General features: G+C 51.6%; 10 protein-coding genes across 10 annotated transcripts; 5 read left to right on the plus strand and 5 right to left on the minus strand.

The window, feature by feature from the left end:
- Nucleotides 1-472: 472 nt before the first annotated feature.
- Nucleotides 473-2,340, plus strand: P153DRAFT_290798 (MFS general substrate transporter; the record flags this gene model as incomplete). The annotated part of the gene is made up of 4 exons (XM_033663732.1): nucleotides 473-724; nucleotides 797-1,614; nucleotides 1,665-2,015; nucleotides 2,073-2,340. The coding sequence occupies 4 exons, from the start codon at nucleotides 473-475 to the stop codon at nucleotides 2,338-2,340; spliced, it is 1,689 nt and encodes a 562-aa protein (XP_033523781.1).
- A 1,553-nt stretch (nucleotides 2,341-3,893) lies between these two features.
- On the plus strand, nucleotides 3,894-5,467 carry P153DRAFT_431356 (uncharacterized protein; the record flags this gene model as incomplete). The annotated part of the gene is made up of 3 exons (XM_033672893.1): nucleotides 3,894-4,428; nucleotides 4,512-5,089; nucleotides 5,136-5,467. Exons 1-3 carry the CDS (start codon nucleotides 4,364-4,366, stop codon nucleotides 5,465-5,467), a joined length of 975 nt encoding a protein of 324 aa, XP_033523782.1. The 5' UTR covers nucleotides 3,894-4,363.
- Nucleotides 5,468-5,704: 237 nt separating this feature from the next.
- On the minus strand, nucleotides 5,705-7,084 carry P153DRAFT_356974 (uncharacterized protein; the record flags this gene model as incomplete). Its single annotated transcript, XM_033666691.1, has 5 exons — nucleotides 5,705-5,789; nucleotides 5,836-5,914; nucleotides 6,076-6,164; nucleotides 6,263-6,492; nucleotides 6,812-7,084. The coding sequence occupies 5 exons, from the start codon at nucleotides 7,082-7,084 to the stop codon at nucleotides 5,705-5,707; spliced, it is 756 nt and encodes a 251-aa protein (XP_033523783.1).
- A 653-nt stretch (nucleotides 7,085-7,737) lies between these two features.
- P153DRAFT_356975 (uncharacterized protein) lies at nucleotides 7,738-8,529 on the minus strand (the record flags this gene model as incomplete). The annotated part of the gene is made up of 1 exon (XM_033666692.1): nucleotides 7,738-8,529. The coding sequence occupies one exon, from the start codon at nucleotides 8,527-8,529 to the stop codon at nucleotides 7,738-7,740; it is 792 nt and encodes a 263-aa protein (XP_033523784.1).
- A 735-nt stretch (nucleotides 8,530-9,264) lies between these two features.
- P153DRAFT_385608 (uncharacterized protein) lies at nucleotides 9,265-11,211 on the minus strand (the record flags this gene model as incomplete). Its single annotated transcript, XM_033670447.1, has 1 exon — nucleotides 9,265-11,211. One exon carries the CDS (start codon nucleotides 11,209-11,211, stop codon nucleotides 9,265-9,267), a length of 1,947 nt encoding a protein of 648 aa, XP_033523785.1.
- Nucleotides 11,212-11,599: 388 nt separating this feature from the next.
- P153DRAFT_290802 (uncharacterized protein) lies at nucleotides 11,600-12,583 on the minus strand (the record flags this gene model as incomplete). Its single annotated transcript, XM_033663733.1, has 2 exons — nucleotides 11,600-11,707; nucleotides 11,762-12,583. 2 exons carry the CDS (start codon nucleotides 12,581-12,583, stop codon nucleotides 11,600-11,602), a joined length of 930 nt encoding a protein of 309 aa, XP_033523786.1.
- A 2,579-nt stretch (nucleotides 12,584-15,162) lies between these two features.
- Nucleotides 15,163-15,720, plus strand: P153DRAFT_366788 (uncharacterized protein). The gene has a single exon (XM_033668125.1). The coding sequence runs from the start codon at nucleotides 15,253-15,255 to the stop codon at nucleotides 15,700-15,702; it is 450 nt and encodes a 149-aa protein (XP_033523787.1). The 5' UTR covers nucleotides 15,163-15,252; the 3' UTR covers nucleotides 15,703-15,720.
- A 1,497-nt stretch (nucleotides 15,721-17,217) lies between these two features.
- P153DRAFT_375878 (uncharacterized protein) lies at nucleotides 17,218-18,108 on the plus strand (the record flags this gene model as incomplete). The annotated part of the gene is made up of 1 exon (XM_033669613.1): nucleotides 17,218-18,108. One exon carries the CDS (start codon nucleotides 17,218-17,220, stop codon nucleotides 18,106-18,108), a length of 891 nt encoding a protein of 296 aa, XP_033523788.1.
- Nucleotides 18,109-19,544: 1,436 nt separating this feature from the next.
- Nucleotides 19,545-20,096, plus strand: P153DRAFT_268651 (uncharacterized protein; the record flags this gene model as incomplete). The annotated part of the gene is made up of 1 exon (XM_033662887.1): nucleotides 19,545-20,096. A coding segment is annotated over one exon (552 nt), but the record flags the coding sequence as incomplete, so codon positions are not given.
- Nucleotides 20,097-21,654: 1,558 nt separating this feature from the next.
- P153DRAFT_385613 (DNA/RNA polymerase) lies at nucleotides 21,655-25,893 on the minus strand (the record flags this gene model as incomplete). The annotated part of the gene is made up of 1 exon (XM_033670448.1): nucleotides 21,655-25,893. The coding sequence occupies one exon, from the start codon at nucleotides 25,891-25,893 to the stop codon at nucleotides 21,655-21,657; it is 4,239 nt and encodes a 1,412-aa protein (XP_033523790.1).
- Nucleotides 25,894-26,386: the final 493 nt, after the last annotated feature.

Genomic DNA, 26,386 nt, shown 5'->3' on the forward strand with positions numbered 1-26,386 from the left:
AGAGAGGAGAAACTTTAGCCGAATAATCGTGATGCCGAAGTTTGAGTTCCAGTACCCTCGTCTAACTTGACGCCACAATCAGCCCTCAAAGTATGATTGCATCGCTCAAAGTTAAATCATCAGAGTTTGCTACATCTACAGGGTGAGAAGGACTTTCCCCGTACCTTGGTATGATGATAACAGATCTATCCCTACTATAGTAGATGGGCAGCTACATCTTATTCGTTACCTTGTTCAAGGCAACTCTTGGCTTGGAATATCATTACCTCAGTACACTTGGCACAGTTGTCGAGAGACATGTGTGTTTGCGGCGTAGTTGTTTAGAGACGTGTATATTTGCGGCGTGGTTATAAATAGACATATATTGATAGACTCCTTCCATAGGTACACAAATACAAAATGCCGGCTGGATCCAAAGCAATGGGTCTGAGGTCCTCTATCTGCTAGGAAGATACTCTCAATCATGTGTGCGATGTTTACACGAAGTATCAACACGCATAGTGAGGACAATATCGAATTGCAACCCTACACAGGCGACGCAGATGGAGCTCAGGACGTCTCTCAGAATGAAAAGATACGCTCAGGTCCACTCCAAGACGCAAACAAAGGAGCATACTCTGAATTAACTGTGGTAGACAGCACTGCAGAGCCTGCATATCCTTCCGGTCTCGTCTTGTGGATTGCTGTCACCACTCTTTGTGTTGGTATCTTCCTTACAACTTTGGTGCGTCAGGCGTTCTTCAATCTGACCCGAACGTGGAATCCTGGAGCACTAACATGCACATATTTTACATAGGACAATACCATTCTCGCCACTGCTAGGCCCTATATAACGGATGAGTTCCATTCTCTCAAAGACATCGGGTGGTATGCCAACATCTATCCCATGGCTATTTGTATGTCGCAGCTTCTCTTCGGCAAACTCAGTGCACGATATTCGATTCGATGGATCTATAGCATCTCTATGCTATTCTTCCTCGTCGGCTCGGCCGTCTGTGGTGCCGCGCCCAACTCACCAGCTCTCATCGCCGGTCGTGCCATCGCCGGTGTTGGCTCCTCGGGCCTTCTTATCGGTACCTTCTCCCTTGTCCCTTTCCTCGCTCCAGTCCCGAAACGACCAGTCATTTTGAGCTGCGTTGCCATTGCTCGTTCGCTAGCCTCCATCTGCGGCCCTCTTCTGGGAGGGGCACTCACAGAACAAGCTTCGTGGAGATGGAACTTCTGGATCAACCTACCCATTGAAGCTGCCCTCCAAGTGGCCTTCTTTTTCTTCGTTCGTCCGCCGAAGCGTGAGTCCCAGGCCTTCACCTCGTGGAACGACTTCTTCCGGTCACTTGATCTTTTTGGACTCACGGCTATTGCACCAGGAGTTGCCTGCCTTCTCCTAGCCTTACAATGGGGAGGAATTGACTATGCGTGGGATAGTTCGCGCATCATCGTCTTGTTCGTTCTCTTCGCTGTGCTAAGTGTAACCTCCATCGCCATCGAAGCCTGGCAAGGGGATCAAGCTCTGCTACCTCCTCGAGTCAGCACGCAGCGAACCGTTATCTCTGTATCATTTTTTGCGTTTTGCACCGCGGGGGCTATCTTTGTCCTTACTTATTATCTACCTACGTAAGAATCCTCCTTTCTGTAGCCAATATGTGCTGACCTTTCACTCGCAGATGGTTTCAAGGAGTCAAAGGGTACAGCCCAATCCTATCAGGAGTCTATACTCTTCCCTGGGTTCTCTCGAGCACTTTCACTCTTCTCACAAGTGGAGTGATCATCTCCAAGTTCGGCTATCCGAACGGTTGGATATTTGTTGGGTCTATTTTCTGTGCTATTGGATCCGGACTTTTCACTACCTTCGAAGTGACCACAAGCACTGGCAGATGGATTGGATACCAAATTTTATTTGGTGTCGGAAGTAGCCTGTCTAGTTTGATTCCTTTGATGGTTGTACAAAAGGTCCTCCCCCTGGATGACGTTCCCATTGGATCTAGCTTGGTCATGTTTGCACAGACAATCGGCGGGTGAGCTCCTCAAGGTCAAACGCGAACTTAATAATTTGGAGCTCACTATAGTTACAGATCCATATTCGTGTCCGTGGCCCAGGCCATATTCACAAACAATCTTTCCTATGGTTTACAAAAGCTTGACATCGGTCTTGATGCGTCCGCAGTGGTAAATGGAGGTATCACAACCATTACAAACGGTCTGACCGGAGACATAAAACTTGTCGTCCTGCGTGTTTTCAATGATGCCTTAACGCAGTCTTGGCAAGTTACTGTGGTTCTTAGCTGCGCCTCTTTCCTTGGTGCTTTGGCGATAGATCACAGATCTACGAAGATGAAATAAATTGCTGGCAGCTCTCTAGCAAAATTAGGTTGATAAGATATATCGAGCAGGTAATATATGGATTTCTCATTGTTATGAAGAGAGGGCTCTTGTCCGGCTCTCGCGTTTTTATACTTTCCATTAAGGTTCATGAGATGGGTGATTGTGATCATCGAGTTCTATATACTTTCTTATACTTTCTCCTTGCCGGCTTGAGTGGATTATATATGTGTCTAGCCCTTGAGGTACTTATATGAGAGATCCTGATTTCAACTCAGTATACTGAAGACAAGTGGGGTCAGCTCTTCCACTTTCTAGACGCAACAGCGTAGGGCCAAAGATCAGTAATAGCTGAAACATTCACTTGAACCTATCCAACCTCTAATTCTGCGTGATGCTATCCTCAGTGCAGACCTTGCTGGCAATATGTCACAAGCAAACTATGACACGGGTAGTGTGTACAAAGGTACACTTGCACATGATTGGAAATAACCCATAACGAGTCTGTAAAAACCATGGACTTTGGAGCTAGCAGAACAATTGGCATCGTTGCCGAAAAAGAAGCTAATATCGACGAGCGTATCTGCTTACGTGTTGAAACCCTTGGATGGAATTTCGCTATCGCTATGTGACATCGACGTCGAGCTTTCTATAGCCTGATACGGTGTCGAGATTCTTGTCGCTATTGCATTGCGCAATTGGTTGAGTACTATAATATAAGCAAAGGGTCTTGCAGAGCGGGTTGCTTTCATGGTTTGCTTTGCAAGTAGCAAATGAGAGCGAATGAATTTCTAGGGTAGTGGGAAGAAATATTCTCTGGGTATTTAGCGACTTCAAAGAATTATATTTTGATGGATTCACCGCTCGATAAGCATTTCGGCTGGATAACGTTCGTCCCAAACCCTGGCCTTGGCCTGGCCTGATGTGGTAGCGTGGTGTGCGGCTCCGAAATTTGTTTCTGACATCCAACGCCCAGCGGTGCGGTTCCAATAAAAGTTTGCATATGACAGACGCTCGAAGGAGCATTAGATCAGACGCACGCGCCGTTCGGGGGGCAGTGATCAGCCACAAGGGTATATTAAGATGTTTTGAGGTAGCTCAGCCCTGTGCCAAGGAGGCGCAGCCGCTGTACCTGGAGTATCCCCAGAACTGCATCTTCGAGTCGCACCCGTTTGGCACAATGTCACAGCCTCGCCAGAAAACAACCGTCCACCCGTGTTGACTTTCGGCAGTGATATCTCAGGATCGCATCTTCATCCAGCGCCAATATGTATTGAGATAGGTGGTACAGGTCAAACTGAATGATCGTGTTGCTCGAGCGGTATACCGTTGAAGCGAGGCTATGCATGCCTCACTTGCATGAGGTATCCATAATCCAAAGATAGGATCTTGGGTGAATCAAACCGACGACACGACGGTATCGTCGATGTTGTTTGGCTGCTAGCTTCGTTGGTCACTTGCTTAACAATCATAAGGCGTTCTGTTTCTGTCCTAGCTCCACGCTTGGTCCAGCCGCACAAAGATGGGGCGCAAGCTCTGTCGGGCGTAATCTGACGCCCAGAACAACACCTCAACGAAAATCGTTGGTGGCCTAACCACCCCAACCGGCGACGAAAGCAATCCTCTGCAGCAGAAGAGTAAGCCCTTGAGCTGCAATTCCATCTCCAGCGACTGCGTAGTTGTAGTTGTGAGTTGGAGGTCCATAGGGCTGCTCACAAAGATCCGCCTGGACCCATGTGGTTCTGCCATTGTTAGCTTCTTGGTCGTGATGCTCGATAACGTGGTGGATACTAGGGTTGTCGATCTACTATCCGGCCGCACAAGGCGCAGAAGGCCAAAGCGTAGAGTCGGTCGGTTGTCATGATGGGGGGCGGGTAAGACGGTCACTGCGCCGCTTTCTTTTTCATATCATTCCGTCACATCTCATCTTATTCCAAACTGCTTGTCCTCTTTCTTCTCGCTCTAACGTTGTAAATTCTTCTACATACTATCGTGGTCTATACTTCGGATAATTGTTTAGCACGAATATCAAGTTTGGTTCAGTATGTCTCCACATCTTACTAGACGACAAAACAGCACCGGCTTCACTTGCCCGTTAGGAGGAGACTGGTATGTACACAATTCCTAGTGCAGGCTATCTAGACAAAAGCCTAGGCACCTCACCAATGGTACGACAATACTGACGTTCTTAGGTATGCTTGTGCAACCGGCTCCAACTTCGTGGGCTGCTGTGCTTCGGATCCATGTACGAAGGGATGTTCGCAGGGCAACGTGTACCAAGGTGGCTTTGATAAAGCATTGTATGGCACTTTCCCAGACGTAGGTTGTGGAACTGGTAGCGTCTTTTGGTCTTGTGCTGCTGGTACAACATTCTGGGGCTGCTGTAAATCCGATCCCTGCGCTGCCAACTCCACTTGCCCAAGGGTTGATCTAGTCCCTGCCTATTTGGACAGGCCAGAACAGTTCAGCGCATATGCGTCCACGATCATATCTTCCAGTGCCACGACCAGCGCAACAGCATCATCATCTCCCTCAAACTCCGATAAAGGATCCAGTAACGGCGCTGTAATTGGCGGTGCAGTCGGCGGAGGTATCGGGGCAGCCTTGATAATTGGCGCGCTTATCTGGTTCCTTTGCCGAAAGAGAAAGCAGCGTAGACAACAACAATATGCCGCTGCTCCAGTTGGAGAAAACGCACACCCCACAGGCATCGAGAAAGGAGGCGCCACTAATCCAAACTACGCTGGTGGTCAATATGCCGGCCAATCGCGTACGTATATCGAGAATATCTGTTTGAAACAAACGTTAACGCTCAGAAACAGCACCGCCGACATACACCTCCCCTAACCCCAACATGTACCCTGCCGTGCCTCACAAGGACGCCCCATACCAGCAATACGCTCATATCTCCGACGCCCCACAGGAACTTCCAGGAGATATTGGGAGAACTCCTGCGGATCAACGCTATTCTGAATTACCAGATTCGAACGAGCACAGGTTGTCAGAGCTACCGGCTGGTACTGATGCGGCACGTGCAGAGCTCGAGTCGCCACAAACTTCCCCAACACCGATGCAGACGGAGTTCAGACGAGATGTGGCCAAGAATGGGTTGGGTGCGTCGACTGAAGATGGAACCACAAGACGTTAAATATGTATGATTGAAAAGCTAGCTTGTGTGGATTAGCTTTGTTCTCTTAATATGATACCCTTTCCTCTATCAGATCTGTTCTCTAGTGATCTTGTAGTGCCAAACCGATTTAGCTAGGATTTCGACTTTCAGGACTCATGAAACTCTTGTAGTGGTCGATCAGAAGATAGGATATAAAACAACCCTGTGTGCGAAAAACAAATCTCATTTAAGTGGAAGCACATACTAGGGATGATATCATTGGGAGCACACGGGTTTGGTTATATGAAGGGTTGACTTGGGCTCATAGACTATCTTGGAGCATGTCGTACTTGTCTGCATCCTCGATCAGAGTCAGTACTATGACTTTTGCAAATATCGAAACATACGTTATTAGAGGGTTTTTTGCTCGTTCGGTATCTTGGATAGCCCACGTGGCGATCGTAGTGTTTTTGTCAAATTGGATATCTATCAACAAATGTGCATCTTGTTTCATAAACTACTCTATTTCCTCCCTTTTTCTTCTTCCTTGACCTTCCTTCATCTTCCAATCATGGTAGAATTGCTACATCTCACCTTCTACCGCTCCATCTGGACAGACTGCTCAGTCACGCCCCTACAATGCATACAATGATGATGTTGTTCCCCGTAGTACCCCTCGTCACTTGATGGATACTCGTCTTTTTTGTCCTCCTTAGTTGACTTGTCCCCAGTCGCTCTGCCACCCATCAATTCTCCGACATTCGTCATAGTGGGTGTCAGTGGTGTCTCTGGTTTCTCAACGCGCCACCTGTCTTTTCCAACGATAATACTCACAACCACGTCCTCAAAAGTGGCATCCCCGTCTTCCTCCCCAAGCAAGCGTGGAGTTGTTTCGACATTTCGTCCGCAAAATCGAGTCCGTATTTCCACCAAACGTGTACGACTTCGCTGCCGGCTTTCGACGGCACTTCTGTCGGCCAAGTCCATTTTCTCGAGGCTGGACAGCCTCTTTTCGAATTCTTCAAATGCTTTTCTGGAATGGTAACAAAAGGCGAACTTGGATTCTACAGTACGTTCGTATGGACAGGCATCCTCGTCGTGAAGAGGGTTAGTACATGTTGTTCTCTCATCTGCATCTGCTTTTATCAACCCTTGAGTTATGAATTGTATCATACGATTGCTCAGAATATGGTTCATAAATCTGTCTACCCGACCGACCGAGTCAGTAGTAGCGTCATTTGATGCTCGACTTTTGCGCCTCTGCGACTTTTGACGCTTTAGGTGAGGAGATATCCAATTACTCATAAAAGTCCAAGCAGTCGAGATAAACCCGGAGGGTATGGAACCCCAAAACTGCCAGAATATCTCTTTGGCATATCTTACCTGCCAGCTTACGCTGTCTCCAACATGGTACTCGATGTTGGTTGGAGTGGGAGCTGGGCCTAGATTTGGGATTGGAATTGATGTGACTTGAACCATGTTCGTTGATATGCAGCGATCAGTATCATCTTCTTGGACGGGAAGAACTCTGGTTGATTTGGGAGTTGGCGTGATTGCAATTGTGCTTACCGAAGTTGGAGTACGACCAGAGCAACTTTCAAGGACGGCCATACGGCTGCTATATATGTTCTCGTAGCGTTCAGAGTAATATTGCATTTTCTTTACTTCAGGCACCCTCGATTGGGTCTTGATGCTTTCGTGTGTAATCTTTAGTATCCAACCGAAACTCCACAAAGAAGAAAAAACTGCGACGCGGGAAATTGGTGGGACCATCTCTTTATGTTTCAATATCTCTAGAGACTAGGAAAACTTGAAATGCTGCGAATATGCTCGTAGCCGATCAATCACCTCAAAGATGGTAAGTTGTAACTTCTCAATATGTTCACGATGGATTTTTTGACAAAAGATGAACATACGGTAAATGAAAGAGTTCAATAGGCGGTATAAGTGAAAGCAATCAAAAGAATTGTAATTACACACTGAGTAAAATCTCCACAATGCTAGCTAAGTTCTAAACATTGAAGTTATGTACTCAAAATGAAAGTCCTGGCAATGCATTGTTCATTAGACAAATGTTCGTAATTGTTACATACGTTTAACAAGACGCCGACTACCCAATGAGGTTTAGAGTATGTCAGCAGAAAGGGTTTGTACTCAGCTGGTTTAGTTCGAAAGCGTCAGGCACATGGGGCTTGCTAAGGCAGGTTATTCGTAAAGCTATTAACTTCCATCCCCATCTCCTGGGTCTTCGAACCTTTTGGACAATGACATGCTTGTGATCAAACACAACTCCCAGAAATGATGTTCTCTCATGCGTAAAAGTAGCCAGGATCGCCAGCCTTTTTACCAGTATTTTGCTGGTCACGATACTGTACGAAACAATCTTGTTTGACTCCATCCTGCTCGTGATAACCGTGACCATTACCATTCGCGGCTCTATCACTCTGTACACCATCCGAGGTCAAATCCATATCCTCCCCTGTCAGAGTTTCCAGAGCTTCGCTAAGTTGATTGATGCGCACTCCGTCCTTCTGGATACGTTCCAACAACGTCGCCATGACACCTTCGACAGCGTCTTCGAATTCCGCAGCTCCATCGTGCCTCGTAAGGTGACGATGTGCAGTTGCAAGGTCCGTGCCGTTAAGCTGGGCCCACATCTTTACCATTTCGGTCCGGGCTCTAAATCGGTTTAGTTTGATCGTCTGATCTAGTTCTTTTTGGAGCTGTTTCAGCTTCTGAATTTCCTCCTCCAGGCGTGCCTCCGATTTGGCCGATACAGACTTCTCCATTGCCAGTAACTTAGTTTGTAGAGACGCGATCGCCTCTATTGGAATCCAGTGTAGCATGTCTTTGTCGGCCTCAAACTCGGCGTGCTTTCCCATTGATACCATCACAAAAAAGAATGTGATCCCAACGACCAAGACAGAGAAGTAGTCCCAGATGGTCCAGTGAGGTTTGGGATACCAGGTTAAGCCGCTGAGATCTTCAGGTGGTTCGAAGTGTATCGAAGTGTTAAAATCATGATGGAAAAGGCGCTCGACGATGCTACTTGTGTATTGACTGATCGTGTGTTGTAGTTTGTCGTTTAATGGAGTTGGCATTTCGTGGTGGAAGTGTTGTCGTGCAATTTCTGATCTCGAGAAGGGAGATAATGTTGCTATGTGCAAAGAACACTGCTCGCAACACTGTCAAGTAGATAACCGGCGACGAGAAGACAAAGCTCTTTCTGAATGCAATAGAAGTGTGATGAAAGAGTAATTCACAAGCAAGGGCCAAAGGAATGAACATGCCCAGAACAAACAAACAATCTGTACAATGGAAACTTCTAAAGGAAGTCAGACAACAAACATCGATTCCGGCACAGAAGCTAGGTATGTTTTTATGGCATTTTTACAACGTTTGCAAAGCCAAGGTATGGGTAAAGCGAAGCGGGATATTAAAACAACAAGCCAGTAATCCCGAATGTAACAACTGCAGATATTGATGGGGGTTCAGCAAAGTCAAAAAACCCCAGCGCACGCGGAAATCGCTAGGACGCGAAGGTGAGGCTCACTGAAACATGCAGTCATCTACCTAAGGCTCGAACTCGCGTCTTAGTCCTGAGTACATGAAAGCTGACCGATGATATTGAGAGATCATCATCCACCAAAATCGCAAACGCGAATAGGACTAAGATTTCACTATGTCGCAATCAGACTGACTATGCCTGAAAACCAACGCTTTTATTACTGCTTGTATACTTTCTCATTTCATGCTTGTTCCTCGTTACTCTCAACGATCCTCGGTTCCTGTGAGTGTATTGACTCTTCCAAATCCACCGCCTCGCCAGTATCAATTTAGAAATTCGTCCTGATCGGCGGAACGATGAGATGACGACGCAAGCCGAGACGACTTGGTGGTGGTGGAGACAACGACCCTCTTCGGGCAGATCTCCGTCTAGATGGACTACTCCATCCCGCTTGTCTTAGTTCCCGGCCCAGCGGATTCTCCTCTGGCTGCTGCTCCTCTATGTGGTCGCTTTCCGATGTCGATGACATTGTAGATGGGGAAAAACCAGGCGGGCTGCTCCCGTGATACAATGGCTCCGAAGGAAGGTCTGACGAAAACGAAGACTGGCTTTCTACACTCAGTGCTCTTTCCTCGGCTTCCCAAGGCTCAGAATCATACTCCGGTATCTGTTCTTTCCTCGTCATGCTATCCCCATGTCTGATGTACCACCACTCCGCTTCATTCAGCGTTCTTTTGCATCCCTCCCTTTCCCCGATGCATTCGAACTCCCACTCCTCACTCACCTGCTCCTCAACCTCTCTTCCGATCTTCTCTTCGTCATCTTTCTCCAAGAACGCCGCTCTCAGCCCCAGTCGCCTCCGCATGCCGAACTCCCTCTTCGCTATTGCCATAATGCGATCTCGATCCGGCATCCACACGGGGCTAGTAACATCGGGTATAATACCTTCCATACAAGCTTGTATCGAATGACCCGTTCTCTCCGCCTCGTTCTCAGCCAAAAGCTGGAATCTGAAGCAGTTTGCTTGCCAGGTTGACCATCGCGTCATTACACTTTGTAGTAAGAAATCGACGTCATCCTTCTCATCTGGTCGTAGACCGCGAAGTACGAGTCTGCCGTTTTTCGCTTCATCATTTTCAACATCGAGTTTAATGGCGCGCGAGAAGTGCTCAACAGCAAGCTGGTAGTCCCGCGTACCACCACAGCCACGACCAGCCCAGTACTCGCAGCGTGCTAGCAGGGCGTCACTTTGCAGAGCAGCGGCAAGTTGGCGTGCTCGGTATGCCATGCGACGTATCTTGGCGTAGTACCAGTACGGCGGGTGTTTTAGGTTTGTGTTCCACGGTTTGTGTTGAATCAGGAAAACCGTATCTTGCAGCACTTGACAGCGCATCAGTAGGATCCGGATGTGGGTGAGACGTATGCGCGTTCGGAAATTATTGTCTCTTCTGACGTGCAAGGGAACACTATCTTCGGGGACTTTGTCGTGGTCGTGATCGGGGTCATCGGAGTCAGAATCATAGCCGTTGGTGTCTGATTCGTTTGTCTCGCTGGGTCGTGCTGCGGGAGACAAGACGATTTCGGACATGGTGCTTGCTTCGGTTGGCGAAGGGAGGTGGAGATGTGATTCGGGATGGATACGTTCATCCATGAAAGGACGTATGGCGTACTCAAAAGCTGACATGTACTTAGGAAGATCATCATGGTCTATTGTGCCGAAGGAAGTTTGTGAATCAACCTGACTCGGCGAAGAATGTGCAAGAAGAGGCGTCAGTATACCTGAAGAATGGAGGTTCAAATCGTGTACTGGTTTTGTAGGGTACCTGAGTCTCGTTCCGACTCCAGAAGGAGTCGACGAAGACTCAAGATTGTTCGACACAACAGCGTCATGCTCAACATTCAGAGACTGTGTGGAAGATGGGTCATCATCTCCTCCTGGCTCGCCTCGTTGATGGAAGTGATGACTGAACTCAATCATCGCTCCAACAGATCGAGGCCTCTGAGTCTCGGTAGCTGATATGAATTGTGGCTGATGTGATGAACGTGCAGGTAAAGATCGAACGCGAGTGATGGGTAGTGCTCCAACTCTAGGGTTTGTTATATCCCTCCCAGTGATCGGTACGTTTCTCCATGTCTCTGGTGTATGTCTTGATGGGTCTGAGAGTCCTTCTGTCTGGAGAGGTGGCGCATCTGGCAAGGCGGATTGGTAGTGATGTTGATGAGTCGAAGTGGTTCTTGACGGCGAAGGCTCACCCGCCTCACTGTTGTCGGGCATCGTGTTGCTGTATTTCTTCGACATGTGTCATACAAGTCAAAGATGTGGTAATGCGTAACAAATTGAGCCAGCACATCTCTACATCTGGGGCCACAGTATGAAAACTGTAGGATCGTTCCATCACGACAATCAGTGTACTATAATCTCGTACGTCTTGCTTTGTCGAATCTCGCCGATGTACAAGAAAGATAACAATGAGAAGCTTGAAGAAGGCGACAAAGATAAAGTGGTTACAAAGAGTCGACTTGATGATTGTATGGACTTTGAACTCAGAAAACAAAGAAATAGCCTACGTGGGTTCCGAAACAATACACACTCAACACCCCAAAGTGTCTCTTACACGTTGCAACTACCAGACAATGTGCCATCGGTGACCAAAACGTGCTGTTTAAACCGAACCACCCTTTGGTACTACCCATCGATGCGGAAGCGACATGCGCTTAGCTTTAGCTACAGCTCGGAGTCTGAGTTGTGCACTTGTACGGCGGCGCTTGTTCTGTGTGTTCATCAGTACTTCTGACTTCATTCGCAATGACTACTAACGACTCACATCAGGTTGCTCCTCCAGTTGCGCGAGGAACCCTTCCGTCGTACCCCGGCTCTCATCAAAGCCCGATCGCCGATTAGTGCGGCGTAGCAGTTCGAGCTCGTCATCGCATGATCTGCGGTATTCGTTGGCTTTGAGTGAGAGTGAGTCGCTGTTCCTAACTGCATTGAAAGCTTCTCGGGCCTGGTGAAGCATACGCAGTTGATAGTAACAGATACCACGCTGATACTGTATCTTTGGTAGGAAGGACTCCAACTCGGAAATGCGGTCGCAAAGTTCTAGTGCCTCGCTGCAAGCCGCCAGCGCGTCATAGAGCTCTTCAGGACCTGCAGCCTGCAGACAACTACTCTTGAGCAGCAGGCCCTCCGCACGAGCCTTTGAGCTGAGAGGACCGCGAAGTAATCGCTCGAGCTCCGCAAGTGCGTTGCCATAGTTTCGCTGTGAGACGGACTGCTGAACTCTCTTGTAAAGTGGGTTGGTACAGTCGTCGAACGATTGTCGCTGCAAGCTAACCCTTGTCTGATTAGGTGACTTAATCAGGGCAGTACCATAATGCCGCTCATGTTGACGATCTTGGGCAATGCTCGAACAATCCTTCAGGCTGGTAGTGGACGTAGCATGCAGTCGGCGTTGTTGGACCCTCTCATTCTCCAATTCCGCTTGAGTAGCGAAGCATATGTCCTGCAGTTCGGAGAGCCGTGCGCTCTGACTTTCGAAGGCTGCTTTGTACTGGGCAGCGACGGCCTGCCATGTATCTCGCTCACTCTTCAATTGGCGGACGGCTGCGTCGATCTCTGCAGCGAAATCTAGCGCAATAGAGGGCATCGTAGTAATGTGCAGCTCGACATGCAGAGCGTTGTGGTTGGTGCGGCTGTGCGGAGCAATGTTAGGGGACAGCAAGGTGACTGCGCAGGTGTAGACATACAACACGCAGGCGCCAATTAGTGTTTTGGCAAGCGCAGACAACAGCAATTGCCGCAGCACCGCAATCCAAGCATTAAACTCACAATGTCCTAACGCCTCGACAAATGTCCACAATCCCGCCTCTTCGGTGGCCTTCATTCCATGTCAACCGGGCATTCGATGTCATTAAAATACACTCTTCTGGTTTGCATGTTCTGCCAAATTGTGCTGGCCTTTCTTACCCCAGCATGAATTCCCCAAGTGTGCGCGGCAGTGGTGCTGCTCCATAATGCGGACAATGATGTCCATAGAGACGTTCTCAGCAAGCCAATTCATGATTCCTTCGCCCTCGTCATTCAGACTTAGCATGATCAGGTGGCGCACGATCACACCTTCCTTCGCAATTCGATCTGCGGCGAAGCGAAGACTACCCACCTACGCATGCAAGGTCTCAATAACCATCGCTGTGTAGTTGTTCGCCTTCAGCAGCCTTCAGCCTATCCTGTCATTACAAACCCCGAATTCTGGTAGGTGTGTGCCAGATCCATCCAGTAGCTTCATGCTCTCCATCGAATCGAACGACGATTTGTTGTACATGATCGGTATGCGCAGACCCATCTCGCGGGCGCACAGGATGGACAAGACGTCTAGCGGGACGACGTGATTGGGTGTGACGAGGTTGATGTTGTGACTACGCCCAACCTTCTGCAACTTCCTGTACTACTCGGCGAGCTCTTCCGGTGTCAGGTCAAACACATCGCGTTGGTGGGCGAGGTCGTGGTTCTGGCAGAAGTGAACACACCACCCGACCCGTTGTGGCCCTAGAAGCATGGCTGTGCCTGGCGATAGCATGTGCTTTCTCACCTGACGTATGTAGCTATCCGCGAACATATGTTCGTCTTACCTTCCCCCTAATACGGCGCGACCGTGTTTACGTTGGCCTTCTCTGTCCCCAATTAGACACATTCAGTCTTCTCATACCGCACATATAGCAATTACTTAGATGCGCATATGCTGGCGAGCGCTTCTTGGACGTATCGGTGAAGGAATGGAGGCGGTAGCGGGGTTGTGTGTGGTCGTCAAGGAAATACGGGAGCGCGAGGTAGAGGCTGGGACGCGTCGAGGAGATGCGACGAAGCGAGCTTGCGAGTGAGAACGCTCACAAGGTAGGTCGCATACAACACGGCAGCACCACACCACTGGGCTAGTTCAAAGCATGTCCGTTTGGGTTCCTGGCGGTGACCGTGAAGCGTGCAAGTGACGATGTACCTAGCTGGAGAACGACGCGTTTGCCGAGGTTTGATCACGCTAGCGATCCTTACGACCTTTCACATTTACAATCTAGCAGGCACTCATGCACACATTCCACTCAGCTTGACGGCACGTTCTACAACTAGCTACTCATCATCTCAGCTGTTCTGCATGGCTATGAAAAAGCTTTTCAATAAGATTGTGCAAGTCGAATGATGAACGGCTATGGTCAGGCGTGTGAGTTGGTAAATAAATACATAGATATCAAAGATCATGCCTTAAGGCAGTTGAGGATAAACTACTTTTGTGCTCCTCGAGAGGTACTTATCCTCTTATGGGGTCGGACAAGCAACGGCAATTGCATGTTCTCAACGGAGAATGGCTGGGCTCTGCGTAGGACCAATTACCCCAGAATCGCCACAATAAACAATTTGACCTACCAGACTCGAGCGAAAAGGTTTCAACTACTAAGAGCAACTTGTGATAGGAGCCCGCGTCTGATGGCGACTTAGCACGCCTCTCTATTGTACGTTTGTTACATTCTGTCTTCGTCTGTTCTTGGATATTCTCAAAAGTTTCGACACCGATTGCACGTCTTTTACCCTTCCTGCAGCTTCAAAGAGCCGGCCATCACATCAGTTGTCTACGGCGGCTCTCGTTATTTATTTGTTCCAAGAGAGAGTCCAGTAGTCTTGACCATGGACACATTCATATTTCCTGGACTCAACTCGTGCATGACGGCTCCAGAGTGAACTTGGTGTCACGTATCACGGTTATCACTATACTCACCGCTAGAATTTCATGGAAAGCCCACGCCGTTGCACAAACATATATGTCTAATGGCACATCACATCTCTATATGAGAACTGCTCAGCCATTCAGTGTTTGGTCAGCCTGCCACAAGAGCTAGTATCATGGAATCGGGAAATTCAATAAACAACTATCAAGGAGATTCAATATAGAATCTCTATTCAGATGCTGGTCGCAACGTACAGACTCTTGCACATGAGCATTGCGTTCGTCATAGTCATATCTTGGACATCGGGAGTAGTCGCACGACAACATAACTGGTACTCTCTATACAGGTATAAGTACCTAGGTCACGAACAGCATGACAGGACCATCAGCATTACCGCTTACCAGGTCTCAGCAATTCAACATGTACCTTAACAGAATGCGCATCCTCGCTCTCCTTCCTCTGCTCTTTGGAGTCCCTTCCCTCGCAGCCCTCATCGACAGACAGTATCCCCACCTCATCGTTCCTCTCGTCAAGGCCACACCCTACACCGCATACGGCACTCAACAAACTGGCAACATCAGCCAGACCGTACGTAAACCCCATGATCATTATTTCTGAGTGTGCGACTAACAGATCCCAGCGTACCACCGCCGTCTGGACAGAGATCTCTTTCGATGTCCCCGCCAACAATGCCAACATGTGCCACCTCGACTTTTTCCTCAACACCAACCCATTAAAAAACGCGCCTCTCGTACTCTCCGGCCAGGCCCCTTACACATTCAACATCTCACGTCTCGAGCCTAGGATCAACAAAGATAGAGACACATGGAACACTCATCCAAAGGTTGTAGAGTATGCAGCAACTGTGACTGTGGAGCATGGTGGAAAGACAAGGGTTGATGGAGGCTGGTTCGCGTGTCCGAAGGGACAGGTTGCGCAGTTTCTGCTGATGCCGGGAAGTGACAGGAACCTAAAGTTGGAGTGGTATGAGTTGGATTATCGTGCGGATGAGGGTGGTCCACATGGGGTGGTGTTGGATATGTACACTTAATCGGAAATGGGAATGTAGACATGGCGGAAGGGGTTGTGTGGGTCAGGTGTCAGGCAGTTCAGGTGGAATGATGAGGTATGTGGCGTGGTTGGAGTCAACGTAGTTTGTCCATAGTCAGTTGTTTCTTTCGGACGGCGATAATTTTCAAAGGAATCAATTCTTTACATGCGAGTCCTTGGATGTGGCGTTGTCAAATCTTACCACCCTTGACTCACAGGATGCCAGCTTCATAGCAACCTTCCCTTATTATTCTTGTATCTCATCCATTAGGTTTACTCTTTTCCAAGCCGCGAGTTTTCCTTTTTTTTCTTTCGAGGTTTTGGTGAGACGAGTTTTTGGATATTTTGGGAAGCGCCTGAGTAGGACCCAGAAATATGATTGTAGTCGAGATGACAGGAGTCATGCAGGGGCAGACCCGCTGGCAGGATGCGAAGCGCTGAGGATTTTCAAGACTCTCTTCTTGTCAGCGCAACGACGTAGATGATGCATTCTTGTATTGACCTCAAACTACCTCAATTATGCTTACAAGAATAACATAAAGAGAGCGTTGCTTGCCTTGGAAGATGGAAGAACATTTTAAACTTGTTGAGCACCCTACAGGCATTACGATACAAATGCTCCGTTCCTACCGAACGCGCCCCATGAAGTTTCTCATAGAAACATCAAACCGAGTAATGCGTGCATGAACTGTGGGTGTACTAATCTCAATGCAGTATAGCTAGCGCCGGCCGTCTGTTCTGACAGGAGAACACCGCAACGTCTTTCCATCATTCTTCTTCCCACGACAGACACCGCATCTCGCTTCGCATGGAACGAAGGTACCGCGCGCTATGACGCCTCCCAGACAATGGTGCAGTCATTGAGCCGCACATCTTATTGAATTTTCCGGGCCAGATGCTCGCTTGCATATGAAACCCGCCACACCATCCCGACCGTTTCATCCCTGGTAATTTGGGCGCTTCGACCATGCGAAACTGCTCGTCTATACTCCGCCATCTGGTTAGACAGGTACCAAACGACATGGTGCCCGTTGTCGTGTCTTAGTCTGCCGCCTTGCTCTCCATCCTTCGCCCTTAGTCAGACTAATTCTTCCTTTCTACTGGTGGACGATTAGAGCCAAGCATCACCAGAAACACCACCCTTCCTCGGATATTACGGAAGCGGCATAACGTTCGAAATGGATCTGGTCGAGAGCGCAGGACAGCCTTGCTTGGAGGCGGTACTCATCGGGAGTTTTGTTTCGAATGTTTAATGACTTGATCCACCGCAATAACCGCGATAAGGAATAGTTCTTTCGAGCAGAGGCCTATATAGACACACAACGTCGTTCATCATATTTTCTGTATCCAAACATCAGTTTACTTCCAACCTCACTTCTTTGTGCTCTTTTCTGGTCTGTGACCTGACGTTCTTTTTTACAACACACTCATTCACTACACTATCTTTCAAAGAAGCTAGCCTTCCACATCGCTCTTCGCCGACAACTCTCGCACCTTTCAAAAACCAACAATCAAGATGAAGTCCTACTCCGCTGCCGTTGCCCTTGCTGGCTTCGTCTCTTCCGTCGCTGCCCACGGTTACATCAGCTCGCCCTCTCCCCGTCTCCCCGGCGATGGCCTCAAGGCTGCTTGCGGCGAGCAGGTCTACAACCAGCAAAACTCTGACCACTACGGCAACGTTCAGGGTTCTCTTCAGAACCTGCAGGGCTCCCACCCCGACTGCCGCATGTGGCAGTGCAAGGGTATTCCGTTCGCTGACGCTACCGATGTTCACTCTTACACCGCTGGCCAGAACATCCCCGTGGTTGTTGAGATCCATGCTCCCCACAACGGTGTTGCCAACGTCTCCATCGTCAAGACCAGCACTGACACCGTTATCGGCGAGCCCCTCATCAGCTGGGACGAGTATGCCATGACCTCGTCGCCCATGTCTGACCACCCCGACTGGACCAACTTCAACATCACCATGCCCGATGTCAGCTCCGAGTGCGCTACCGCCGGTGACTGTGTTATCCAGTGGTACTGGGACGCAGCCTCCATCGACCAGACCTACGAGGCCTGCATTGACTTCACCATGGGTGGCTCCGGCGAGACCACGCCTTCCTCCTCTGCCTCGGCCTCTGCCTCGGCCTCTGCTGCTCCTGTCTCCTCCAAGGCCGCTGTCTCCTCTGCTGCTGCCTCCGCCACCCCTACTCCTACTGCCGCCGCCTCCGCCTCCGCCACCCCCACCGCCGTCGAGGCCGTCTCTACCCCCACTGCGTCCGCTGAGGCTGGCTCTGCTCTCCCCAAGGAGTTCACCCTTGAGGAGTTCATCTCATGGCTCCAGTCCAACGCTGGCTCTGACATCGCCTCCAAGCTCCGCCGCATGGTGAGCGCTCGCTCCCACGCCCGTGCTTTCCGCGTTTAAGGAGTGCCCCGAAAATCTTGATTGATGTTGGAGAGGAGGAGTGACTGTTCCGTTCGATGTAAATATACAATATCTCTGAATATACTTGTCTTTGACGCAACTTCTCTTTCTGCTTTTCGCTTTCTCGTGATCTCGTGTTGTGCTTGTGTAGGATTGGTATCGCTTCTTTGGTTGACAATGACAGGTTACCGTGTGGGAAATGACAACACTGTTCGCAGGCTCCTAATTATCGGACCTCTTTCGATTGGCTGGCTATCCCACGAATGCAAACGGTAGGTTGAACCAACGTCACAATGCTAGCATCGCAACCAACAGCTACCAGCCTCGTCCGCGGGCAGTGCATAGATTCTGTCAACATCTGCGTGGTAACTCTCACCCCCACTGCATCGACCCTCTACGTCTTAGACTCGAATAGCACACCGAATACCCCTCCGTGACAAATCCCGGCCCTGTTGTCGGGCAGTGTGGCCAGTCACGCAGCATCTGACCAACCCAGAACAACCGATCGAACAAAAGCCCTACTCGAGACGACGAGGCACGTTGCGTTGGAGCTCCGAAGACGCAGTGGCCAACACTCTTCACAGCCTCGCCTACCCCACGCGTTCGAACGCATCGCCATGTCACAAGCCACGAGGGCGTGGTCAGGCTTCATGTGTTGCTGCGATGGCGGCCCATTGACGCGGGACCTCTGCGCGTTGGTCGAATATTTAAGGGGGGATTCTTCACGTTGGGTGTGTGGTCTTTTGTTAAGACTTTTTCACGTCGAAGTGAATAACACTGCTTGATAGGCAGATATTGTTATTGGATATCTGGCATAAGATATTCTGTTGCATCGATAACTTACACTTCTCCTTTTTTCGATAATCATATCAAGATTTCAAGTTCGCTCACAACCACTCACCAACCCAGCCATGAAATCTCACCCCCTTGAACTGGACCCATCACTCCACTGGAGCGAATATCCACCCCTCGAACCCTTCCCGGACCACCACTGGCCACCATCAAATACCGACAATGCACAACCCACATACTTCGAATCCGCACTACATACCTCGCCGTTCCCAGACGCCCTGCATGAGTTCCCCGACTCCAGTAACTACCAGCATGGGGCAGCAAACGCCTTCGACCAACCCTACGCACCAAACATCACCTTCGACACGCAGAGAACCATCTCGCACGACCAACACGCTTCGGGGTTCGCTGCCCAAAACCAGAACAGCCTCGGTCATGGCATCGAGAACACCGCCGAAGTGTCCAGCCCCCGCGTTCCGGAGCAAGAGCGCTCGCGAACAGTAGACATCGGCTTCTCCCCCCTTTATAACGCACACCACAGATCTATTTCCGCCATGAGCCGAAGTCCAGCCTTTTCCCTCCCCTCCGCACCACCACAAATACCACCCACCAGCACAACCCAATCCCCCCCTCCCCCCCCAACAACAATGTACACCCCCTTCAGCGCCTCCTTCCCCACCTCCCACGCCGCCAAAACCTACCGCAAAGCCCACACCCGCTTCAACCGGCAGCCCTACCTCCCGCCCTCCACCGACCCCACCATCGCCGCCATAAACTCCGCCCGCACCCACCACACCTCCCGCATCTACACCGCGATGACACGCCCCGACACCGCCCGCGACAACCCCTCCTCCATCGCCATGAAGCGCTGGGTACACAGCGCGCACTACCCACCCGCCCTAGTCGAAGCCTACGCACACAAGATCCTCGACTGCGTGCTGGAGCAAGCGACGCTGGGGTTCCGCGGCTGGCACCACAATGATTATGTGGCTGATGAGCGGAAGGGCGAGGACGAGGATCGCGATGTGGATTGTTTGGCGCGGTTGGAGAATGTTATCGCTGCGTTGGAGAGGGAGAAGACGGTTTGTGAGGATGTGATGAATTCGGCGTGTCAGGTTAGGATGTTTGTTAATGCGCCGAGGGCGTATGAGAATCGGAAGGTGCAGAATCGGGTGGGGAATAGTAAGAGGGGGAAGGTTGGGGGGGAGGGGGGTGGGAGGGTGGGGAGAGTGGTGAAGGGGAGGAGGACGGCGAAGGCGAGGCAGAAGTCGATGCCGGGGTTTGCGACGCCGAGTCCTGGACTTGTCCAGACTCCCCCTCCGCACCACCACACCCCGAACATGACACCCTTCCTCTCCCCTCCCCCCCTCTCCCTATCCAACCCACAATTCTCCCCCTCATCGCCCTCCCCCCTCTCGCACCTCACAGACCTCACCGGCCTCCCCTCCTCCCCGCCAACACACGATTGGACACCCTCCTGGTCCGCCCAAGATCTATCTCCAAACACAACCCTATTTCCCGACAGCGGCGTCAGTCTCGCGGATTTGGATCTCGAGCCATGCGGAGCAGCGGGAGATGGCAACGGGATGGATTTCCGCGCGTTTTGGGCCGGGCGAGCGGGCGTGCAGGGGTGGCCTGGTGGGGTGTGAGGGTTGTTGGAAGGTTGGGGTTTTTAGGGGGTGTGAGGGAGGTGTTGTAGCATTCTGTTTTTCTTCTTCTTGTCTTTGTTTATGAGCTGATTCATTGCGTTGCGCTTTTGCGTTTTGTACTTTGTACTTTTCACTTTTGGCACTTTTGTGTTTGGCATCCGCGTTGATCCACAGGGCTCTGTGGCAACATATTTCTAGCGCTTCAGTTTCATCTGCATGTCCGTCTTATATGTATTCTTATCTTCATCTGCCTGTATGCCACATCGACATTTGTCGGCTGAGTAGTGTGTGGAGGGTCTGGGGTTTTGGCGCACTGCTAGCATATTATCTGCATAGCTTGGACTAGCAAGGCTTATATTTTGTAATGCGGGTCTTCCGCTCATGAGCTGTAGTGTCTATATCACGAAGCGTTTATGAGTGAGACGGGATACCTACATGACCAGCTCCTTTCCTTGGGGTTGATTAATAGTGAACCGCGTCTCGCCATTCCATTCCGCAGTATGAGAGAAGATATACAACTAAGTCGATACTATAATCAAACAGTTCATCTATTGGTATCTAAATACTCGTACAAAAGGTGTGTAGTGTAGTGTAGTGTGTCATGGCGTCAAGTGGTAAATACATAATACATGAGGTGAGGGAATCCCAAGCGCCCCTTCCTCCTACACTCTTTCAAACCGTCGTCTCGCGCGCCCAAACGCGCCCAACCATCTTTTAGCCCTATCCCGAAAACTCCACGAAAACCCAACACCAAGCCATGCTATGCCATACAATGCGATGCAACCCCCCCATCCAAGTTCCCCCACCAAAAAAAAACGCCCATAAAAACCCCAAAAAACCCCAACCCTTCCAATCACATAGGCCTCTCCATCTTGCTTTTCCTCCCCCTCGTCTCGCCCTCCTTCCTCTTCCGTCCCTCAAGCGTACTACTCCCCTTATTCTCCGCCCTCCACACCCTGCGACTCGATTCGAGAACATGCCACCCACACTCACCATGCGCAGGAAACTGGCTAATACGATAGCTCTCCGGCGTAGCATCAATCGGCCACGTCCCACTAGTGCGGAACAAGTCTCTCATAGCGTCGCCGCGCAGCGCCGGGCTGAGTCAGGAGAAGAAGTACTCCGACTCGCGGAGGCGGGAGACGTCCCAGCCGCCCTTTTTGGGGACCGGGGGGAAAGTGAGCGGGATCCAGACTTGGACCGAGGCTTTGTCGCCCATTGCGGCGGCGGGGGATTTGAGTTTTGATGGGGTTGAGGAGTCGTCGGCTTCGTCTTGTGCGAGTTGTTCGAAGATGTCGCGGTCTGGGACGTCGACGTCGGCTTCTGTTTCGGCTTCAGCTTCAGCTTCAGTTTCGGCCTCGACGGCCTCAGCTTCAGCGCCGAGAATCTTATCCTTGACTTCGGAAAACGTCTTTGAATCCTTCGTCGCTGTCTTCGTCTCACCGAGCAGGTGGAGGCGGAAACTCGCAATCGCGCGTGGATCCGGGTTAGCGAGCCAGATGCTCGTCGGCGTCACCATTTCCTCGCCCTTCTTCCTCAGCTCCGGGTCCTCGCTGGCAAGCCACTCCTGCCTCTGCGACTCCAGCGCTACCTCCTCGAACGACGCCGTTCCATGGCGACCGACGGCGGCACTGCCAGTAGTTTTGCGGTGATGGTATCGCCATTTCGAGATCTCGTGACCGACATGCGAGCTGCAGAACAGGTTTGCGCGGTGCATGGCTCCTGCGTAGCGCGCCGAGAACTCTGCAGTTAGACGGCCCATGATGTCCTCAGAGTGCATGCGCACGAAAGCGTCGCGGAGGATGACGTTCAACTTCGGGATATCAGAAGCGTGCGTCCAGAAGCTGTCGTGCACGGCGGCAAAGTCGAGGCCCATCTCGCTGCACTTGAGTGCCGAAAGGGTCATGTGAGTCGCGTCGAGAGAGTGGATGAAGTTGGGTGGGAAAGCCTGGAGTTGCTTGCGTCTGTCGACAACGTCTGAGATCGACTTCTTCATAACGGTAATATCCTGGATCTTAGTCTTAATCTTCTGGACGCCGCTTTTTCTGTAGGGTTGGACGATGGGCATCTTGAGCGGAGTCGTCCAGATGATACTCGTCTTGAAAGCCTCCATGCCCTTGTTCAGCTTGTTGATAAGCGATCCACTTACTGCACCCTTTGGCGCCTTGAATCTAGGGTCAAACATCGAGTCCTTGCCTTCATAACGCCACTGAATTCTTCGGACCTGTTCGGCAGTGAGAGACGTTGTAATGCGATCACCGCACTCGCCAAGCCAGTACTGAATTTCCTGAGCGCCGTTGAAAATCTTGCCTAGAGCATCAAAGATCTTGTATGCGACATACAGAGCAACAGCGTGCAGGGACTTGACGGTTTTGGTTTCCTTGAAATCGGGGAAGGCGTTTTTCAGTTCGTCGTGCACTTGGGCTGTGGCTCCCATGAACGTCACACCGTAGACGTTTGTCATGACGGTTCGCTTGACGACCTTTCGGGTGATGTGGCCGTCGATAAACTTGGCACACTCATGACCACCTGCAGCATCCTTGACGACCATTTCCTTGACCAAATCAGCAACACCAGTGTAGATATCCTGCGGTCGGTCTGACGGTTCGAGGTTGACCTGACGAGCACCTGCCTCGTCACCTCCCAAAGCCGCGTAATGTTGCAGACCGTTGCAAGTTCCATCCTGATGCACTGGTAGCTGGGAGAGAAATTTAGTCGGGTCGGGACAGTCCATAGCTTTCTTCAGCTCGATACAGCACGCAAGACATTGCCAAGGATCCTCCGCCTTGACCCACCAGCGTTTGCCGTCCAGTGGGTTGGTTGCAGAATCGACAATATCCTCCATATGATCCATAGCAAACTGTTCGCGTTCCCGCAGACTAGCCTTATCGAAGCCGTAGAGGTTAGCGAGATGAACCTTGAGCCACTGCAAGCCAACCGTCCCGAGCTCTTTCCCGTTTGCGAACTTCAAAAGACCTCTCGCCACATCCGACCCAATGTGGTTGAGGATAGGAGGTATTGGGTATGCACGCCCACGAAAGTCAACGCTATGTGGAAAGAACATTTTCTTCTCGTTGACAAACGCCTTTGCAGTCTCCAACTGGAAGTTCTGAAAGCACCGTTGCGAGTGGAAACCAGACTTCAGATTCTCATAATCCTGCAGCTTCTTTCCCCACGTGGCTCGCTCTTGGTACGTTGCGTCGGCCGGGGGCTCAACAGGACGCTCCAAGTCGGACTTCTCAGGTATGATGCCTGCGAGGCCCTGGCCCGAGTTCCAGACTTCGGCCATGACGTTGAGTACCGACGAGTTGATTTGCCAAGGCACTCTGCCCAGCAGATCCAGTGCTGCAAGAACTTTGACCATATCGCCGTTCTCAATTGCCGTCCGGGCATACGCTTTCTGTGCAGTGTCGCCGGCCTTTTGGCGCACAACCTTCTCTGGGGTTGTGTAGTAAGCGCCAACGTCGTAGGCCGACCAGGCCTTGGGCTCGACTAGCATGGGGAGCTTGACTGTCTGCACACCATGGACAGGCTCAGTGCGGAGCTTGTTGATGACCTCGTAGTGTGGGGCGACCCATCCAATCTTCTTGCCCTGAAAATAGCCGATTTGGTGGTGGAAGGCGGCGTGGGTGCTGGTTATCTTGTCGCCTGTCTTGGGGTCGTCGGCTGTGACGGTGATGGTGGCCGACTGCAGCAAGAGCTCCAGCGCGAGGGCGCCCACTTTGATGCGCACGGACTGTGGAATGTCGGTCTTTTCGAACAGCGCCGTGTGGGTGTTGGGGGCAGGTGCGGGCGCTTCGGTGTCGGTCTTTGTCTTGGAGAGGTGGTCGACCAGGCGCTGGCGCGTCTCCCTGCGCTGCTTCTTCAGGAAGGCCTCCTTGCGCGCCTGGGTGTCGCTGTTGAGATAGTCGCGGATTTCCGTCCCAATGGCCGTGGTCATGGCGGAGATTTTGAGGTTGGCCTCGTCGTGGCCCTTGCCGCGCACGCAGGCCTGCAGAACGCGCGAGATGGTGATGGCGGCCAGCTTCTCGGGCTTGCACTGCTGCAGCCAGGCCGAGTAGGCGAAGGCGTCGTCGCGCGGGTTCTCGACGGCCTTGGCGTGGTCGATCTCCTTCTTGAAGAGGGGCAGCAGGGCCGTGTACCAGTTGTACATGAGGGCCTGGATGGGCTTGCTGTTGAGCACGCCGTGGATGCCCATGTCCTGCAGCTTCATGTCCTCCTGCTTCCAGCGCTCGACGGCGGCGCCGATCGAGTCCTCCTCCATGCGCAGCTGGCGGGCGTAGGCGTAGGCCTGGTCCTTGTCCTCGGGCGAGCCCGCCATGTCGTGCGGGTAGGGCAGCTCGTGGCCGGGCTCGAAGATGGCGAGGGCCTGCTTCAGCGAGTCGAGGCCCAGGCCCTTTTGCGCCACGGGCCGGATGTGCTGCGGGGTGAAGAGGCCGTGCTCGACGAGGTTGCGGTGGGCGGCGGGCGTGGTGGTGTGCAGCTCCTGGACGTCGTGCACCGACGGCGGCTCGTCGTAGGCGTCGGGCTGCAGGCGGATCAGCGTGTCCCACTCCTCGTCGGTGAAGTCGGGCGAGGCGTTGATGTCGTCGACGAGCTCGGGCGCGCACTGGTCGGCCATGGCGAGGAAGCGGCGCACGGCGTCCTCCTGGGCGTCGCCGTCGAGGAAGGACATGGCGGCGCGCAGCAGCGTGACAAACGTGTGGGCGTTGGGCTGCATGGCGTTGCGCACCATGTGGGCGTCGTACCACTCCTCGATGCGGGCCAGCGAGTCGGGCTGGGGGTCCTGCTGGGCCAGCTCGAACATGGCCTGCAGGAAGTTGTTGTGCGCGTCCACCACCTCGGGCGCCGACGGCTCGTACAGCGCCGCCAGCCGGTCGACGATGATGGCGGCGCGGTCGATGCGGCCGACGCGCAGGCAGGCGTACAGGTTCTGGTGCAGCTCCGTGGGGTCGGCCCCGAAGCCCTGGTGGCTGCGGAACCCGTTGGGCACCGCCGTGCTCATCTCGTTCACAATCAGCGGCCGCGACGTGTCCCAGTGCTGCAGGCTGGCGAGGTCCGCCGGCTGTGCGCGCGGGGCCCACGCCCCCATGAAGCCGTCAAAGGGCAGGTCGGACGGGGCAGCCTGCACTTCGGCCTCTGTGGCGAGCGAGCGTGTCTGGTGCCGTGGTGGTGTCGAGCCCGGCAGCCGTTGCCGCCGGGCGTCGTATGTGTTTGTCGTCACCGAGGTCCATCGTATTTGGCGTGGACACAGCCATGGCAGCGACAATTGCTGGCTGTGCGGTTGTGTCGTGGTCCTAAAGGCGTCTCTGCGGAGCTTCCGCCCTGCTGCCCGCGCGAGCATGTCGAAGAGTCTAGGTGGTATTAAATTGCATACAAAACAAAAACACGACTGCTACACCACGAAGCAAGGAAAGAGAACAGCGCCCAGGTGCGAGAATCAGACGGTGGCGGTGATGTTGCGGCGGTGATCTGAGCAAACGGCGAAAAAAGTTCGACTTGTAGATGCATGACATGGCCAGCCAGTGATGCTTAGCGCTCCCCACATCGCCACCCGTGTGCAACCCGCTGAGAAGTACCTAGAACCAGAAATCTTGCATTAGCATGACAACTACGTTTAACATCTTTGAGAAAATTGTGCGTCCTGTGTGTTGATGGTAGATCCCTAGCCCACTCTCATTGGAGCATCTGATCTTCTATTTTGGTTGCCTTATCTTGCTAAGAGCATCGTGAATTGATCCCTGCTATCTCGACTAAGCGAGAGCCCACCTGTCAACGACGTCTACCCGTCAATTCACACCAAGAATCTACGCTTTCTCAACATTTCAGGAATGTAT

The sequence above is a fragment of the Dothidotthia symphoricarpi genome (genome assembly GCF_010015815.1).
Source record: "Dothidotthia symphoricarpi CBS 119687 unplaced genomic scaffold P153scaffold_10, whole genome shotgun sequence".
NCBI classification, from domain to species: Eukaryota; Fungi; Ascomycota; class Dothideomycetes; order Pleosporales; family Dothidotthiaceae; genus Dothidotthia; species Dothidotthia symphoricarpi.

Bases quoted from the DNA above. Each gene is read 5' to 3' on its own strand.
- P153DRAFT_366788 (XM_033668125.1), top strand. From the start codon at position 15,253: ATGATCATTATTTCTGAGTGTGCGACTAACAGATCCCAGCGTACCACC.